This window comes from Pristiophorus japonicus, chromosome 12 (genome assembly GCF_044704955.1).
Source record: "Pristiophorus japonicus isolate sPriJap1 chromosome 12, sPriJap1.hap1, whole genome shotgun sequence".
Taxonomy (NCBI): Eukaryota; Metazoa; Chordata; class Chondrichthyes; family Pristiophoridae; genus Pristiophorus; species Pristiophorus japonicus.
The window spans coordinates 22208436-22226606 of record NC_091988.1 but is presented as its reverse complement, the minus strand read 5'-3'; the positions used below and the strand labels follow the sequence as shown (position 1 = coordinate 22226606).

At 42.0% G+C, this 18171-nt stretch overlaps 1 protein-coding gene across 1 annotated transcript in view; it reads right to left on the bottom strand.

The window, feature by feature from the left end:
• adamts9 (ADAM metallopeptidase with thrombospondin type 1 motif, 9) overlaps positions 1-18171 on the bottom strand; it is a 462662-nt gene that overhangs the window by 178337 nt on the left and 266154 nt on the right. Inside the window, exon 29 of the mRNA XM_070895215.1 lies at positions 11751-11918. Within this exon, the coding sequence (XP_070751316.1) occupies positions 11751-11918 (168 nt within the window). The remainder of the gene's footprint in view (positions 1-11750; positions 11919-18171) is intronic.

Sequence of the window (18171 nt, the reverse complement as noted above, 5' to 3'; positions counted from 1 at the left end):
AGGACACTCTTCCAGGAAGTGAAGCTACTGACAGGTGTAACTGTTGTTTACAGTGTCAGCTGTGGCTCAGTGGTAGCACTCTCCAAGTTAGAAGGTTGTGGGTTCAAGATCCCACTTGAGCACAAATTCTATACTTCAATGCAGTCCTGAGGGAGTGCTGCAATGTTGGAGGTACTGTTTTTCAGATGAGATATTAAACCAGATCCTGTCTGCCCTCTCAGGTGGAGGCAAAAGATTCCATGGCACTATTTCGAAGAGGAGAAGGGGAGTTCTGATCAATATTTATCCCTTAACCAACAGCATTACAGATTATCTGGTCAATATTTATCCCTTAACCAACAGCATTACAGATTATCTAGTCATTGTCACACTATCCCATGGTATGATTTGAAGAGCAAAGGGGTGTTCTCGGTGTCCTGGATAACATTTACTCTTTAACCAACATCACTAAAATGGATTATCTGGATTATCTGGTCATTGATCTCATTGCTGTTTGTGGGACCTTGCTGTGTGCAAATTGGTTGCCATGACTCCCTACATTGTAACAGTGACTACATTTCAAAAGTACTTAATTGACTGTAAAGCACCTTGGAACGCCGAGGTCATGAAAGGCACTCTATCAATGTGCAAGTACTTTGTTTCTTTCTTGTGTCTACAGCTCTTATTCGCGGCAACATCACGGAAGCTTTGTCTTTCTTCCAGGCACCAATGTTGCAGGTGGCAGCTGCGCTGAAATCTGCAGCAGATCCCCAGCTGAGGTACAGCCAGGGGGTGGTCAAGGAAGTAGACTTCAGCTCTGGAGACAATAAGGGACAGATTGAAGCATAGCACAGATCACAACTTCCAGACCGTGGCAACTGCTGTGTCTCAGAGCTTTCAGGATCTGATAACAGCCGTTAGATCAGACATTCCACTATTCATTGGGGTCACAGATCCAGGGCTTGATGGAACGGCAGAGGCTGGACTCCATCTGCCTGACACTGCCATTTTTCAAGCCAGCAGCACATAAATCTCCCCATGTAACACATTTTCCTCAGGTGGAAGGAACAAATTCCCTGCAATCACCAATCAATGCAGCACCATCAGTGTTGCTCGGTGATGTGAAGAAGAGCCATGCAGTTACCGCCAATGTTTGCTTCGCTTCTTTTGAGGTCGGCCTTTATTCTGTTTGTGACTCCCCACTATGGCACAACGAACACTGTGGGTCCAAATCTGTGCTCACTCTGATTCCATAATTTTAAAAAGTAGCTGTGTTCGTGCTGATACATGCTCTACCAAATCATTGCTGCCAGCTGTCTGCTTTTTATGTTTAAACTCAGTTCTTCCATCACTGTTTGTGTTATTCAAACAGGAGTTGGAAAGTTAACTGTTTCCAGGACTAGCGAATGTGCCCCATAATCTGCCACACAATTTTATTATCAGTTTCTGATGACCTGCTGAGTGTTTCCAGCGTTTTCTGATTTTATTTCAGATTTCCAGTACCCGCAGTATTTTACTTTTATTTTTAAGCAGGTTGGCAAAAGAACCAGAGGTGACATGAGGAAAAACTTTTTAATGCAACGAGTGGTTAGGATTTGGAATGCGCTCCCTGATAGGGTGGTGGATACAGATTCAATAGTAGCCTTCAAAAGGGAATTGGATAAATACTTGAAAGGAAACAATTGCAGGGATATGGGGCAAGAGCCGGGGAGTGACTAACTGGATGGCTCTTCTAAAGAGCCGGCAAGCCTCCTTCAATGCTGTACTATTCTATGATTCTATGGCATTATGAGTGTTTGTACCCTGTGGAAGCTTGAAATGTAGCTGTTGTGATGCAGTATGGTCTCATGACCACGTCACTACTCATCCCAATGGCAGTATCACAGATTTCAAGGTGAAATCTGAAAGGACAACTTGGTGCGATGTTTAGCAGTTCCTGAAACATTTGGAGTTGGAAATACTGGGCAGACATGGACATCATACCCAATAATTAATTATCAAGTATATGTAGGGGAGCTCCTAAGTCATTGGGGCGGATTTTCGGCTCCTCTCCGCTCCGTTTTTGGCTCCAGAGCGGCGGCAATGGTGGTACTGAGGGGTTTTAGCCGGGTAGTCAGCCTCCAGCGCCCCGTGGTGATCCTCGGGTCCGGTTTAGTGGCGGCACTGAGTAGCACCGCCTGGAAGAGCTGCACCCGGTGTGTAACGCCCCTGGTTGCGACACCAGCGTGAGTTTGGACTATTGCCCGACCCTCCCGCCCTGCAGCACGCCCTGCACTGACCACCTGGAAAATCAGGGCGGTCCAACGATGCCGACAGTGGAGAGGTAAGTAATGGACTTCTAAGATAAGAGTGATTGTTTTATCTTTTAATTTTTGGGCGATTTGTGCTGTGGCATGGGCAATGTTTTGGGAATGTTTTTGAGGTGTTTTGTTAATTCCCTCCCCCCCAGGCTTGGAGCGCTCCTGGCCTGGCTCTATAGCTCTGGGATTTTCCTATGCTAGCACCCAAGAAAGGTGTCCCTTAGTGCTGTGCCCCCTGACTCAGGGCTCAGCTGCCCAAACTTACTTCCTGAGGAGCAAATTGTTCCCAGACACAAACTTCACTGCCCCGTCGCCAAAACCGCTCCCAAAACATGAAAGCCTAAAATCCAGCCCAATGGTTTTTAGAAGCTCAAAAAAGTAAATTCGGAGGATTTAGAAGTCAGAATATTTGGAGGGTACAAATACATAATTACCAACTGTTCACTTTCTGTACAGATTTTCCAGCTCCAGTTCACACTGTTTGTATCGATACCAGAAAGTTGGTAAAATTGGGGACTGGAAAAGCGATGTATAACTTTATGGCACCAATGTTTGGTTGGTGAATTGAATGTCCACATTAGAGTCATTGGACTATGCTGGTGAGTAGAATGCCATTATTTTGTTAATGCCTTACGTCAGAATTATTTGAAACATTAGGGCCCACAAAGTTTGCGATTTACAATGCTATAATGAAGATAAATTTTCATTAGCTAAGGATATCAAGAGATATGGAGAAAGGCGGGTAGATGGAGTTGACTTTTTGAAGAAAATAATAGTTGACAATAAAATGAACATTTAGCAAATATTTTAAGGGGTTCATAATGCACTAATTTAAAGGAAATATATCCAAGAAATCGAAATGAAATTAGAGTTGAAATCGAGGGCTACATTTTCATGGGTGTCACTGGGTGCAAACAGGGTGGTAACTCCCCTAGAATGGTGGGGAAAAGCTCACTGCCCTGTTCTCACTCTCGATCTGACTGACGCCATCTTTGGAAGGGCCTACTGCTGGGCGACTAGAGTATTCGCTTGATTCAACTGGCAATCCCTTTTATCATGCAAATTGGAGTCCTGTGATGTACATGGGACCCGATTGCCATTTTGGGACACAACTAGGTAGTGCGCGTGCCGAGCACATTCTGTCCAGTTTCATCTGGTGGTCCAGTTGAAGGAGAGCCATAATATTACGTTTAAAAAATAAATTATCATTGTGGGTCAGGGGGAGGAATTGTCCCTCGGCTCCACAACAAATAATGTAGGCTGTTGCTGTGCTGGGCTCCCACTTCCACAAATGCCCCCTGCCCCCCTCTCCACCTGGCCGGTTCCGTCTCTGGTGGTCAGCCAGACATTGTGCCGGCCTGGAGTTGGTGAGCCGAGCGGGGTGCCACGGCCTGTATGGTATTGAGGCGCGGCCCTCAAAATAGACCCGGTCTCCCATTGGCATATAAATATATTGTGGCCATAACCCAATTCCACATTGCATTCCCTCACTGTGCAAATAGTGTGATACATCCCACGCTTGACTCTCTACCCCAATAAGTATAGATGTGTCGAAGGAACACCTCAAACCACAATTGAGGGCTGCAAACCCAGCAGAAATACTGGGCTGTAAGTTGCGGCCTCTCCGGGTATGTACGATATGTGCACGCGCCCGTAGAGGCCCCACAAGTTCTGGGTTAAGCGCAGCACATCCAGGCCTCGGAGCGAAGTGTTCATTCCTCTGGGAACACCAGGTATTTTCGTAATTTTTTTGCGGCAATTTCTGGGCCATAATAATTCCCCCCGCCAGGCAGTACCTAGGCAATCTCCCTCAGTCAAGCTACATATTCCTCCCATACTGACCATCGTGTTGGTGATCGTAGCTCAGATACCTCACCTTAACACACCTTCCCAACTCTGCAATACTGACCAGTCAAACATCACTATCCCCACTCACGCAGCACGAGTGACCAGAGCATCACTTAACTGACCGAAGCTAACCTCCTCATCCACTGTATCCCATCTTCTTCCTCATATCCCCAAACTAACCATCTCTTTACCTTTACCCCTCCTCCTCCAAGCTCTCCCTTCCCTCTCGTCCCTTTTCTCCCCTCCCTCCCTACCCTTCTCTTCTCCCTTATCTCTCTCATAGAAACATAGAAACATAGAAAATAGGTGCAGGAGTAGGCCATTTGGCCCTTCGAGCCTGCACCGCCATTCAATGAGTTCATGGCTGAACATGCAACTTCAGTACCCCATTCCTGCTTTCTCGCCATACCCCTTGATCCCCGTAGTAGTAAGGACTACATCTAACTCCTTTTTGAACATATTTAGTGAATTGGCCTCAACAACTTTCTGTGGTAGACCTGTGGTAGGTCATACTTCCTCTGTCTCACCATCTCCAGCTTCCAACCACCCTCGGCCTTACGTTTCCCTTCCTCTTTTTGACCAAGTTCAATTATCCCTGCCCTTTAGCCCTGCTTGGCCTGAATAATACAGTTGGTCTCGACTCCCCACGTGTGTCGCCAGGGAGATGGATTAGTTTACAATAACTATAAACTTTACTATTCTCCACAAAATGTCAAAACGACAAAGGTCCTTCTACTGCGAAAACCCTCCGCATAAAATTCACACTAAAACACAGTTGTTGTTCACTTCTTTCGTGTTGATAAACTACCACATGATGTTCTGAATAGCCTTGTGCTATTGGTTTCAGACTGCTTGATTCTCTGGCTGCAATTCAGTCAAAACTCCTAGGAAGAAACCCTTGGGCCGGGGCGGTGGCGGGGGGGGGCGGGGGGGGGAGTTAAATTTTTAAAAAAGGGAAATCTGACACCAACTCGCCGCTTTAACTGGGGAAAGTTTGGGAGTTGGGAAAGTAACTTGCTCTCGTAATATGGGTCAGTAATTATAGTAGAGTCCACGTGCCTCAGATTCTAGCAGCCATATGGATTTAATGGCTGCGGGCTGGGTTTCCTCAGCCTCTGGAGATCTGGCAGCTAAAGGGAGGCGAGATCAGCCGGATCCAGCAGCTACGTGCTTTTCCAGCACTGCTTGTGGGCCAGGAGGAGATGGATTGAAGGAGTGCTTCCACCCGGCCCTTCAAGTTAACCTGTTGCAATCTGCCTCCCTCCCCGCGATCTCTCACCCCCCCTATGATTCTCTGGTCCCTGGCTGTGACCTTGTACATCAGGCTTTCCTGCCCGGCAGCCAGCCAGCCTCTCAATTACATTTGGCAGGACCCTCGCCTTTTCCATGTTTCTGCGTTTCACAGCAGCTGAGTCGTCCCTCTCCCCTGCCTCCCCCCCCCCCCGTAAATATAGAGGCCTCTGAAACAAAGAAAATTAAAGCCTTTTGTCTGTCCAACTTAGAGATGCCAATCAAACAGATACTTTAGAAAGATTCCCAGATGTCAATCACAAAGGATGTTTGAATTGAATGGAACGGCTCGGCCTATTCAAAACACTTTCAACAACCTGAAATTACCACATCTCCAGTCAGCCATTCGGGTCACTGGTAAGTATGACAGAAGTTGCTCTGCAATTAAGAAACATTAGGGTATTTAACTACCCTTTCTCCTATGGAAGCAAGCGACTGACACATGTTAATGCCTTTGGCATACCAGAATGTAATGTATATTTTCTATAATATGCAGTAACAGCTGGTCTGAAACAACATTAACCTGGTGTGGGCTGTGACCAGGAAGACATTAAATAATCCATCATATATAAAAATGCTTTGTTTTTGTTGCAGTAGGGCTATTAAAGGGTTCAGTGAAGGAAACCTTTTCAATCAATTACATATTGTTCTCACTAGAAAAATAAAGACAAAGAAGTGATATTATGCAACTTTTTGAACTCATTGAGGCAATTGGTATGGATGCACAGAAACTCTTCATGCTAAATCACGAGATGAGAGTCAGTCACAGAATTATAAACCAAGGAAAACATCATTACAAATGATGGACCAAGCTTGGTGCACTCTTACCGTACTCTTATAAATAACCAGACATATCAAATGGCAGCGTCCAATTCCACATCCTTTTTGTTGTGTATATATAACATAAGTATATACCCTGTACACTCAATGTACAGTTACATAAGACTACTGGATGTACCTTCACACTGTATACACTATGCTCGTACCACCAGAGGGTGCAACTGGTGGAGACCTCGGGGTCACCTGTACACGACAGGTAACCAGGTATAAAAGGGAACTCACCATGCTGTACCCTCACTCAGGAGCTGCAATAAATGGACTAAGGTCACCACAGTTCAAGTACAATACCTTACCTCATGGAGTCATTACTAGAGTGTTTACAGACAATACTTTTATTCATCATTGGCTGTGCTTATGTATCCCACTGCAGCACATGACTATCTAGTGTTGACTGTGTACTTTATTCCGAATATCTGACTGTGCTACTTCTAAGTAACACTAAAATAACTGATGAATTGTACAAACACACATACAAGAAATAGTAAACCTACACAGCATTTAATTGTAAATCTGCATCAATAATAGTTCAGTTGTTCTGAGTCCTAATCTTACTTGATTTAGAAAAAGAATATTAAAAATAAACAGTTACAAAGATGTGTAATATAAAGCAGAACCATATCTTTATGAAGGTTTTAATAACCGTCATAGCGAGTTGGCTCCAGACCTCATCACAGATCCAGATCTGGACGCAAGAGCTGAATGTCAAAGGTGAGGTGAAAGTGACATCAAGGCAGCATTCAACTGAGTATGGCACCAAGGAACCCTAGCAAAACTGAGGTCAATCAGGGGGTGGGGGCGGGCGGGCAGGGTCTGGAGGGAGGTAAAAGGAAAACACTCCAGTGGCGGGAGTCACACTTGAAACAAAGAAAGATTATCACCATAGCCCCAGGGCATCACTGCAGAAGCTCATAAGGTAAGCATCCTAGGCTCTACCATCTTCAGCTGCTTCATTAATGTTCTTCCCTCATGTTATAAAGTCAGAAGTGGGGCTGTTCGCTGACTATTCCACAGTGTCCAGCTCCATTCACAGCTCTTCTGGTAATAAAGCAGCCCATGTCAGCTTACAGCAGATAACATCCAGACTTGGGCTGACAAATGGCAGGTAAAATTCACGCCATACAATTGCCAGGTAATGACCATTTCAAACAAGAGAAAGCCAAACCGCCATCCATTGATCTTCAACAGCACGACCATCACTGAATCCCTCAATATCAACATCCTTGGGAGCTGGGGGTGGGGGTCACCATTGACCAGAAGTTGGGCACAATCAGCCATGCCAATATCATAACTACAAGAGCAGGACAGAAGTTGGGCACACTGCGATGAGTATCTCACCTCCTGACCACTCAAAGCCTCAGCACTATTTACAAGGCTGAAGTCAGGAATACTCACCATTTGCCTGGATATTAAGCCACAACAGCATTCAAGATGTTGACACTATCTAGGACAGAGCAGTTCCATTGATTTCCTGCCAATGGACTCAGTATCCACACCCTCCTATCACCAGCACACATTGAATGCAGCAACACACCAAAGTTACTTCAACAGCATTCTTCTACCTTGCAACTCTCCCACCAAGCATAACAAGAGTATCAACGTTGTGGGAGCATCATCAACTCCAAGATTCCCTTTGAATTGCACACCATTTTAACTTGGACATACATCTCTGTTCCTTCGTCATTGATGGGTCAGATTCCTGGAATTCCCCAGCTAACACTATTGTGAGAGTACCATCACCACAAGGAGTGCAACGGTACGCCACCATCTTCTCAGGGCAACTAGGATTGGTCAACAGAATTGGCTTTGTCCGTGTCACCCTCATCCCAAGTATATTTTTTTAAAGTGTTTTAATGGTGTAAAATGCACTCGTGTTTCCAATCACACAGTTGGGGGGGGGGGGGGTGGGCGGGGGATAGAAATTCAGTCGCGCCTCAGTTGCAGCATTAATCCAGGTGGAACGGTATTTTTAGCGCCTTGAAAAAGTTTGCACCTCTTGCCCAGAAATTAATCAGAATTGGTCGAAGAACTGACAGGGGTGACAAATCAGCCATTGCACACCAGAACTTTGATTGGTACATTTTGCAGACCCATTGTGCATACACGGAACTCCGAATCAGATCCCGGGAAAAGCCAAGTCTTAAAGGCATGGCATAGTAATATACCCTTTAAAGTTTTCAAAATCACTTGTTTTCAACCTGTTATGTCTGTCTGCTGCTGCAAACTCGGAGGCTCACTCACCGTGCTGTGTGTAAACCTTGCACTGACTGTGACCTCCGAGGGAAACGCTTTCACATCCCTTTAAGTGGCCACCAGTTAATGACTCTGCAAGCCTGTACCCACTGTTTTTCCAGACGACGTTATTGGCAGGCGCTCAATGAGGTACACGCACCGAATTTAGTGACCGGGATGCAAGTGTGCGCGTTGCACCAGGAATACGTCCTGATCGGAGTGATCAGCAGCCAGGCGCTAGCGGTTCTAATGAATATTTTGTCGGGGCGCTAAAAGCTGGGTGCACGGTTGCTAAGCTCCAATGCTCGCATTAATGACCCCTCTGGCCGTTAACTGTGGCTATAGACAACCGAAAATCCAGCCCAAAGAATTTTAAGTTGCTGATAAAGATTCCAGATAAGAATCCATTTGGTTTTTCTGCACTGAAAATCTCAAGACAACCATAAACGTTCTACTAATGAGACCTTCTCAAAGTAGTTTTGAATCTTTAGGTACAGAAAACTTACAAGCTGGTGATATAAAAAAAGTCTTCTATGTATTTGTCAATATTGGAAGCAATAGTAATAATAAACAGTACAGCAAGATCAAACTGAATACTGCTGATGCCACTGGTTTTCAAAAGTATCCATTTTGCCCCCAAAATTTAGTACAATACTTGTCAAAGAAATATTTTAAGATTTATAATACTGTAATTGTTGAATTTGAAGTTCTAAATTTATCATTCAATGACATGATCAGATTGATATTGGAAGCTTCATACTGTCTATATGAACAACTAAATGCAAAGTAAGTCCCAAGGATTTTCAAGAAATGTAAATATTATCTATTTAGTATTTTTTTCAATGTTCTGCCCTTGACTTCTGCTCTCCTAAAGGTAGTGACTCTTGCTGAGTATGGCTTCAAAAGAAGCCAGTGGCACCTTGGTAACTTATTCAACTGTTCACACTTGAAGCATGAGCCCAGACAATGAATGTTGGTAGATTGTATAATCATGGGGAACATCAAAAGAACATAAGGAGCAGGTGTAGGCCATTTGGCCCCTCGAGCCTGCTCCACCATTCAATAAGATCATGGCTGATCTTGGCCTCAGCTCCACTTCCCTGCCCACTCCCCATAACCCTTGACTCCCTTATCATAGTTGAGCTCATCCTGTCCCTACCTTACGTGCAAACAAATGCACTCCCAGCAAAAATCACTAGGTAATGATCAGGAACAAGAATCCTAATTTTCCTTTTATTTGTCTCGAGGCTCTGAGGTCAATTGTAACTATCCCATGGTGTGAGGTTAACTTGCACATGTGGTTACTGTATTTAAGATATTGGCAGGTTTCCATGGACAATGGGTTTTACTTAGTTTCGAAGAAAGCATTAAGGGGAAGAAAGAGAGAAAAAATCATGAAAGCAGCACGTGTGCAGTGCACTTTCCAGAAATCTGGAGCTGAGTAACTATCTGTTCGTGAGAGATTAGGAGAGGAAACTGCCTATTGCTTGCTTTTAGTGAAATCCTATACGGACATAGATAAGAAAATAGTCATAACATCTCAACCACAAGCACTTTTCATAATTGAACTGAACTGATATAATAGATAGCATACATTAACGTCATCAATAACTAATAGTTTTACTGTTCCTCTAACGAGCAATACTTTTGAGAAATGTGACTGGACTGTGAAGTTAAATGGACTATTAGGAAAAATATAGTCAAACCAGATGAATATAACCTCAAGGATAGCAACAACACTGCTCTTATCAGAAGTTCATCTAAAAAAAATTGAACTGCTTTACAGACTGTAATGAAACATCCACTGGGATCAAATAAAATGTTTGCTTTGTTATGATGAGATTTGTATTAAAAAGATTTATTTGCTGGCCCCCGAATATCCGTGGGCTGTGATCCAGGCAGTTGGCAGTTGGTTGGAAATGTGCCTGCAGTGCTGACCCTGATGAAGTTTGAGGGGTCTATTGGATGGGACCAACAGGGACCTGTGCCACAATGGACACATGTTGGATGCTTACCATTCTCATTGCTGCTGGAAATTCCAATGTCTGGCCACCATTGGTGGTGGGCACCCTGACTCACCCCTGGAGATCTCTTGCAGTCCTTCCTTCGACCCACTGTGTAAAGTGACTGCTCCAAAATGTTTTTATTTTAATTTTTACCTGAGCTTTGGGATCCAGGTTGCTTCCCTTGCCTGGGTTCCATAATGGGACACAACTTTGCCTTCCGGAGGCACATGTACTTCATCTCACGTGATATACGTGTTATGCCGAGTCCTTTATGGATTGAGAAGATAGGAACCCCCACGTCCTCTGGCATGGCTGGGCTCGTCAGGGTTGAGCAGAGGCTCTACCACTTACAAGGCTTACCTGAATTTCCTAACCAAGGTTGGGACCCCATGTACCCTGGTGCTGAGCTCTGCAAACAATTCTGCTGGACTCATGGCAGCAGGCTGCTGGAACTGGAGAGGAATTTGAACCCTCCATCTTTTTAACAAAATACCAGTTGATTTCCTATAGCAGTGCACATGGGAGTCAAACCAAAGTTTCATCTTCAGGTGAAATGGGGTTAGAGGGCAGGGGATAATTAGACAAGGCCGCACAAATGGAACTCAGTATTTACTGTAAAGTTATATATTCTGTCTTTATTTTTATATATTACTTTGATTCATATTATTATTTATAGTTATACATCAAAACTTAGGGATTTGAGAAGCAGACACATAGATTTAGTTAAGCATAAGGGATTCTCTGCACTTTCGGTTGTGGAGTTAGAAGTTAAACTAAGGCACTATAGCACCATCACTGCCAGGAGGGTATCATTACCATGTGATCACTTTACATGGACAATTTGATCCCACCATAGGCCTACCTCAAGACCCTACCAGCCAGAGAGTCTGTGGGGGTCTGGGCACAAGTTGAAGAATTTTAGGTAAGGATTGTGTTATCATTTTTTAATTGCCCCCAGAATTTTAAAATCTTATCACCATTGGCAGCCAGAAGATCTTGATGTCTGTCCTTAAAATGCAGCTGTGATTCTGGGGCTGGACAAGAGCACACATAAGGTATGTTGTCCTGTCTAGTGCTGGGACCATGGAGGGGAAGATGAGGAAAAATGTCTTATTTTCGCAAAAAGTCAGACTTTTTGGCTTAGTTTATAATTTTATTATATCTCTTTTTTTTGATCATAGCTTAATACAAAAGTTAAAGGGAAATTGACTGCTGAAACAAGTAAATTCTGTACTTTGCAGAAAGTTTTATACTTCACCTGTGCCCAGTCTCCCGTTTTCCATTTAGGACATCTACCTCCTCGGCATCGTTTGTGTGCTTTTGGTCTTTCCAGATGTTTACAACGCTCTTCCTCTACTTCCTTTCCATCTTTAGCCATGCAGTAAACAGTGCGATACTTACTTCCTTTCCCACAGGAAATGGAGCACTGAAAGTAAAGTAATTATAGGAGTTATTGTTTTGTTGTTTACTAATCTTTACAGTTTTATGGGGAGATTTTCCTGGATCTGCCCTGAGGCACAGTCAACCGCCGAGGTGCAGTGAATATCGGGCGGGTCAGAGGGCACAACTGTAAAGGAACAAAACTGATTTTCCTCCATTCATTTTAATGGAAGAAAAATCAGCTATGTGCCTTTATAGGTGTCTCCAACTTGTCCAATTTTTCAATATTCAGTGTGCCCAGGCAATCTGGTGCACCTGGATACAGACTCAGCTTTGAGATCATGAAAGGTGCAAACGTCCTTCCTTCATCCATCCCTCCCTTCCTTCCAGCCTTCCTTCCTCTCTTCCTTTCATTCTTTTTTTCTACAAATATACAAAATGAGTGCTGTAATGCATAATTAGCATATGCACATACAAAAAAATTCTTCCCTTAGTGCATGAAAGCGCTTAAAATAGAGATATCTATAAAATAGATATCTATATAATATATCTAACGCATGAGAATACACCTTGAAACCTCTCAAAGAAAACAAATATGTTGTGCAGCAATATTTGAAGGCAATAAGAGAGAAAGCTCAAATATTCCACCTATTTAGATCAGCATCGGAGCAGATGTGGCATTAAGTGTCAACATGAAGGAAAACACCACCTTATTCAACCTTTGCTTTGAAGCCAGTAATGTCAACCTTTTGCAGTAGGTTCACTGAACTATCAAGAATCTGAGTAGTTCTGAAGTACAGACATCAGACAACCCCACTTTGATTTCAGATTAGGCATTACTGAAAGATCAAAGAATCCAAGAGGGAATGAAATGGTGACAAATATTTAACATGGCAAGTACTCACAGAACAAGGGCATTGCACAGCAGGATAATCAAATCTTTACATTTTATTATTTTCAATACCAGTGACATTTGCAACTGTCTGTTAGAAATGCAAGATTAAATAGTTCCTTGCAGAAATCATAGTTTAAACGTTTCAAAACTGTATGAGCTAAAAACCTGAATAGTTAAAAATGAGTGTAGTGTGTTAGTTTGATGACATGTTGTGCTGTGGGAGTGTAGGACATGAGTTCTAGAAATTCCCACACACAGAGTTCCTAATCTAAGCAGTAATTGGGTAGAAGAAGAGTGAACCCAAGAAGAAGCTTTCCCCAATGGAGGAGGGAGAATTGAAGGGAAAGTTAACCTGAATGACTATAGAATATATCCTGCTGACATATTCAGACTGCCAAAGACAGTGGTAGCTCAGTGGAGTAGCATGAAGCTCCAGTAGAACACATGAAAAAATGCTTATTGAAAAACAAGCAGAATATAAGAAAATATACCAACTGGTGTCCTCTAATGCCTCACCAAAATAATAATGTCAGACCAAGAAGATCCCGATTCATTCCCTGGGCTATGCTGATTTAGTCGGTCTCAGATAAGGAGGTGGTAGAGGACTATAATTAGCCTGAGTGCTGATGGGCCAGGTGTATGAAAAATTGGCCAAGGTTCCTGTGCCGGATTGCTATCCAGTGTTCTCTACTGGAAATGCATATTTGGGCATGTTGGTGAGGAATAACGTAGATATTCTTCCCTGAGCCATTTGCAGGACCCAAGTGCACTCCAGGCATAGGTTTGCCCTTGGTTGGCCCATACACAGTACTGAAATGGCTCTCATCAAAGTCACAAATGGCATCCTTCGTGACTGTGACAAAGGCAAAATGTGCCGCCTCACCTTCTTGACTTGTCTGCAACCTTTGACACGGCTGACCACTTCATCCTTCTCCAACGCCTCTCCATCACCACCACCTGGTGAGACTGCACTCGCCTAGTTCCATTCTTATCTATCTAATCGTAGCCAGAGAATCACCTGCAATGGCATCTCCTCCCACACTGGCATTGTTACCTCTGGTGTTGCCCAAGGATTATCCTTAGTCCCCTCCTATTTCTCATCTACACGTTGCCCCTTGGTGTCATCATCCGAAAACTCAGCGTCAGTTTCCACATGTATGCTGATGACACCCAGCTCTACCTCATTACCATTTCTCTTGACCCCCTCCAATCGTCAGACTGCTTGTCCGACATCCAGTTCTGGATGAGCAGAAATATTCTCCAGTTAAATATTGGGAAGATCAAAGCCATTGCTTTCGGTCCCCGCCACAAATTCTGTTCCCTAGCCACTGACTTCATCCTTCTCTACATACCAGCATGGACACGATGGGCTGAATGGCCTCCTTCTGTGTCGTAATTTTCTATGATTCCAATTTCCTTACGATTTTTAGGTGCAACAATAAGAACAACTTGTATTTATATAGCGCCTTTAACGTACCTAAACGTCAACACCCAATATTCTCCAAAAGTAATTCATGCTGTAATTTTGTTTTTAGATTGGATATCTTCGATTTTGAGTTCAAAAGGCTTATAAATAAAAACATGATCTTGCAAATGTACAAAGTGTAGTAGGAATGAGTAGAAAATATATACTTGTGGCTGAGAAAAAAAACTGATGTGAAAATACAATGACATGAATGACAACAGCAGAAATGACATGGTATCATTATTGCTAAAATGTAGAATACTTATAAATGTAACGGGACAATGTAAAGCAGCAGCAAGGCAAACATGATTCAGATCAGCTGAATAGATACCATCTAAAACATTGTGCTTAGAGTAGGAAAAAGCCTTCGTTATTTCATGATTCCAGGTGAAATAAAATGCAGACATCTAAAACTGGTTAAGAAGAAAATATTTTTACTAAAGAGCAGAAAACAATTAAAACTGACATCCCTTTCAAGTAAAAAAGAAAGACTTGCATTTATAAAGTGCCTTTCACGACCACTGGAAGTCTCAAAGCACTTTACAGCCATTGAAGTAAGTACTTTTGGAGTGTAGTCACTCTACACCTGCTTCCAAACATTTAGAAGCTCCGTGAGAAAAAAATCTGATTAATGAAGGTTAAAACAAATTTACTACATGAATTTCTATGTATTTTTGGAGCAGGTTGTATGTTGACTATCAGTATATTTATACTGTTAGGGACTAAAAATGTACACCAATACCAACAGGTATACTGTTTGGCTCCTTGGGGAATGAAGCCAAATCTAATTAAGTTGACATTGGCATGCTAATAAGAACATAAGAACATAAGAAATAGGAACAGGAGTAGGCCATACAGCCCCTTGAGCCTGCTCCACCATTCAATAAGATCATGACTGATCTGATCATGGGCTTAGCTCCACTTCCCCTCCTGCTTCCCATAACCCCTTATTCCCTTATCGTTTAAGAAACTGTCTATTTCTGTCTTAAATTTATTCAATGTCCCGGCTTCCACAGCTCTCTGAGGCAGCGAATTCCACAGATTTACAACCTTCTGAGAGAAGAAATTTCTCCTCATCTCAGTTTTAAATGGGCGGCCCCTTATTCTAAGATCGTGCCCTCTAGTTCTAGTCTCCCCCATCAGTAGAAACATCCTCTCTGCATCCACCTTGTCAAGTCCCCTCATAATCTTATATGTTTCGATAAGATCATCTCTCATTCTTCTGAATTTCAATGAGTAGAGGCCCAGCCTACTCAACCTTTCCTCATAAGTCAACCCCCTCATCCCCAGAATCAACCTAGTGAACCTTCCCTGAACTGCCTCCAAAGCAAGTATATCCTTTCATAAATATGGAAACCAAAATTGCACACAGTATTCCAGGCCTCACCAATACCTTATATAGCTGTAGCAAAACTTCCTTGCTTTTATACTCGATCCCCTTTGCAATAAAGGCCAAGATTCCATTGACCTTCCTGATCACTTGCTGTACCTGCATACTATCCTTTTGTGTTTCATGCACAAGTACCCCCGGGTCCCGCTGTACTGCAGCACTTTGCAATCTTTCTCCATTTAAATAATAACTTGCTCTTCGATTTATTTTCTGCCAAAGTGCATGACCTCACACTTTCCAACATTATACTCCATCTGCCAAATTTTTGCCCACTCTTTTGATGAAAAGCATTATGGAGATTTTCCTGTGTCTGTGCCCAGGTGCACAGAATTTGATTTAAAAAAATTAATATCCAGTTAACTTAATGAGAGGGAAAATTGGTCTGGTTCCTTCACAAATATGAGTACAAATCCGATGAAACAAATGTCAGTACAAATTAAATTAACAAACACAATGAAGCAATGTAGATGAAGAGAGCAGCGGGTGCGTGTTGTCGGAGGGTCCCACCTCCTGCCGCATTCTCGGATTTGCTTGTTGGGTGGACTCCGGAGAGATCACGTGATATCAATAAGGTCTGATAAACTAAACTACTACCCTTAGAGTCATCATCATCATCTGCTTCCACTCTAAAAGTGAGTTCTCAGGTGACTGTACAGGAATTATAGTCTCTATCATAGGTGGTTGAAGGAAAGGCTGGGTGGGGAGTCTGGTTTGCCCCCCGCTCCTTCCGCTGTCTGCGTTTGGTTGCTGGAAATATCTGAAATATGAGCCAGATACTCGTTTTTTCCACTTGCCATCCATATTTTATGATGTGAAGTTCTTGCTTATTAATAATATGGTTTATGATCAATTTTCATCAGCTGCAATGTGAACAGCAGGACTTAAGTCATGATCCCAATATCTGCCGCACTCTAATCCCGTATCTAGTTTGGTTTTGGAAAAGAAACAGAAACTATAAAGTTCCTTTAACACAGGCTCCTTAGTTTGCAATATTACAATCCTAATTGCCATTATAATATCTTCATTCTTACTGTTTGCCTTTATTTGTAATCAATAGATATATCTTGCAATGTGGAAAACCAGCTTGTTTTGATGTGCAGAATACCTGACAACTAAAGCAAATGATCTATTCATAAAGGACATTAAAATTGTTTCATTGTCAGTGTAATATTCCGTTTCTCCATCCAAAGAAAGCCTCAAGGATAGGTTTCACTTAAAAATGTATTTTTTTCAAAAGACCTCACATTCCAAATGCTAATTAATCAAGGCCGTTGCCAGTACTCTAGAGATGATGCATATAAGGCAAGACAAGTGAACAATAATACAAAGACAGACTGAAACTGCATGCTAAGGAATTTTCAAAGGATAGAGAAAATATAATCATTCCTCCTTGGGAAGAAATGGATAAAAGATAAGTAAATATAAATCTGCTTTAGCACAGCAATGGATAATCCTTAACATTTTTCAAGTCATTGGAAGTTATAACTTTAGCCAAAATTATTTGCAAAGTCATTGCTAACCGGGCCACTCGTGGTTCTTGCATAAAGTGTAAATATAGAATCATTTGAAACAGCATGCAGTAGTTGTAAGCCAGTGATGCTCCAGCAGTACTGAATGTCACTAGATACTCATGTTCAATGCCTTATTACATTCTGATAAAGCTAAGACTGTACTGTATTAATAGAAATTGAATTAATATTTTAGATAATAAAATGTTGATGTCTCCAAGATGATATTTTATTGATATTTGTTGACATAGTAAACTGGGACCAAGTTTACAGATTATAATAGATACGAAAATACAAGTGGCAGATTGGTATATAAACATCATATCTGATTACTTTCACTAGTTAATCAAATCTTTGATGTTCAAAAATGCTATATTGGACCATTATAAAATTTACTGAGATGATGTGCATGGTGTGGAAGACTTATTTATTACTGATAAAAGCATGTGATTACAAAATTTATTGTAGACATTATCAACTTTATTCATTTTTTGTCATAAATAAGACTATTATTGTTACATGATTTGTATCATGTGATTTCATGATAAGACTGAATGCATTAATCTTATGCATAATGAATGCTGTCCATGAAGAAGCAAATTCTGAAAATATCTGCTGCCAATAACACGTGTAGAACCATATTAGCAATAAGATAGAACAGGTCCCAAAAGATAAAGTACAAAGTTTTATTCACATGTTTGACCTAAGAACCAAATGGAGTTGTCTACTTTTGTTTGAAAATGCATTACACGATGAAATTATCTTTCATGAGTAAGCATCTGAAGGAAACATAAGGTCACAACAGGGGAAAACAATTATATTTATTTGAAATACTGTTTGAATAATATGACTCTGAGAACTCTGTGTACAATGCTTCCTCTCTATGAAGTTGATATGAATCTTGCTTTTTTGAAAGAAGTATTTTTGCTGAGGTTAACTTTGTAGTAGGAAATACACTAATATATCCATAGGGAAATTTTTATTTTGACAATGATAGTTCAAAAAGTTGACATTTTACTGCATGACAAATCTACAGGAAAT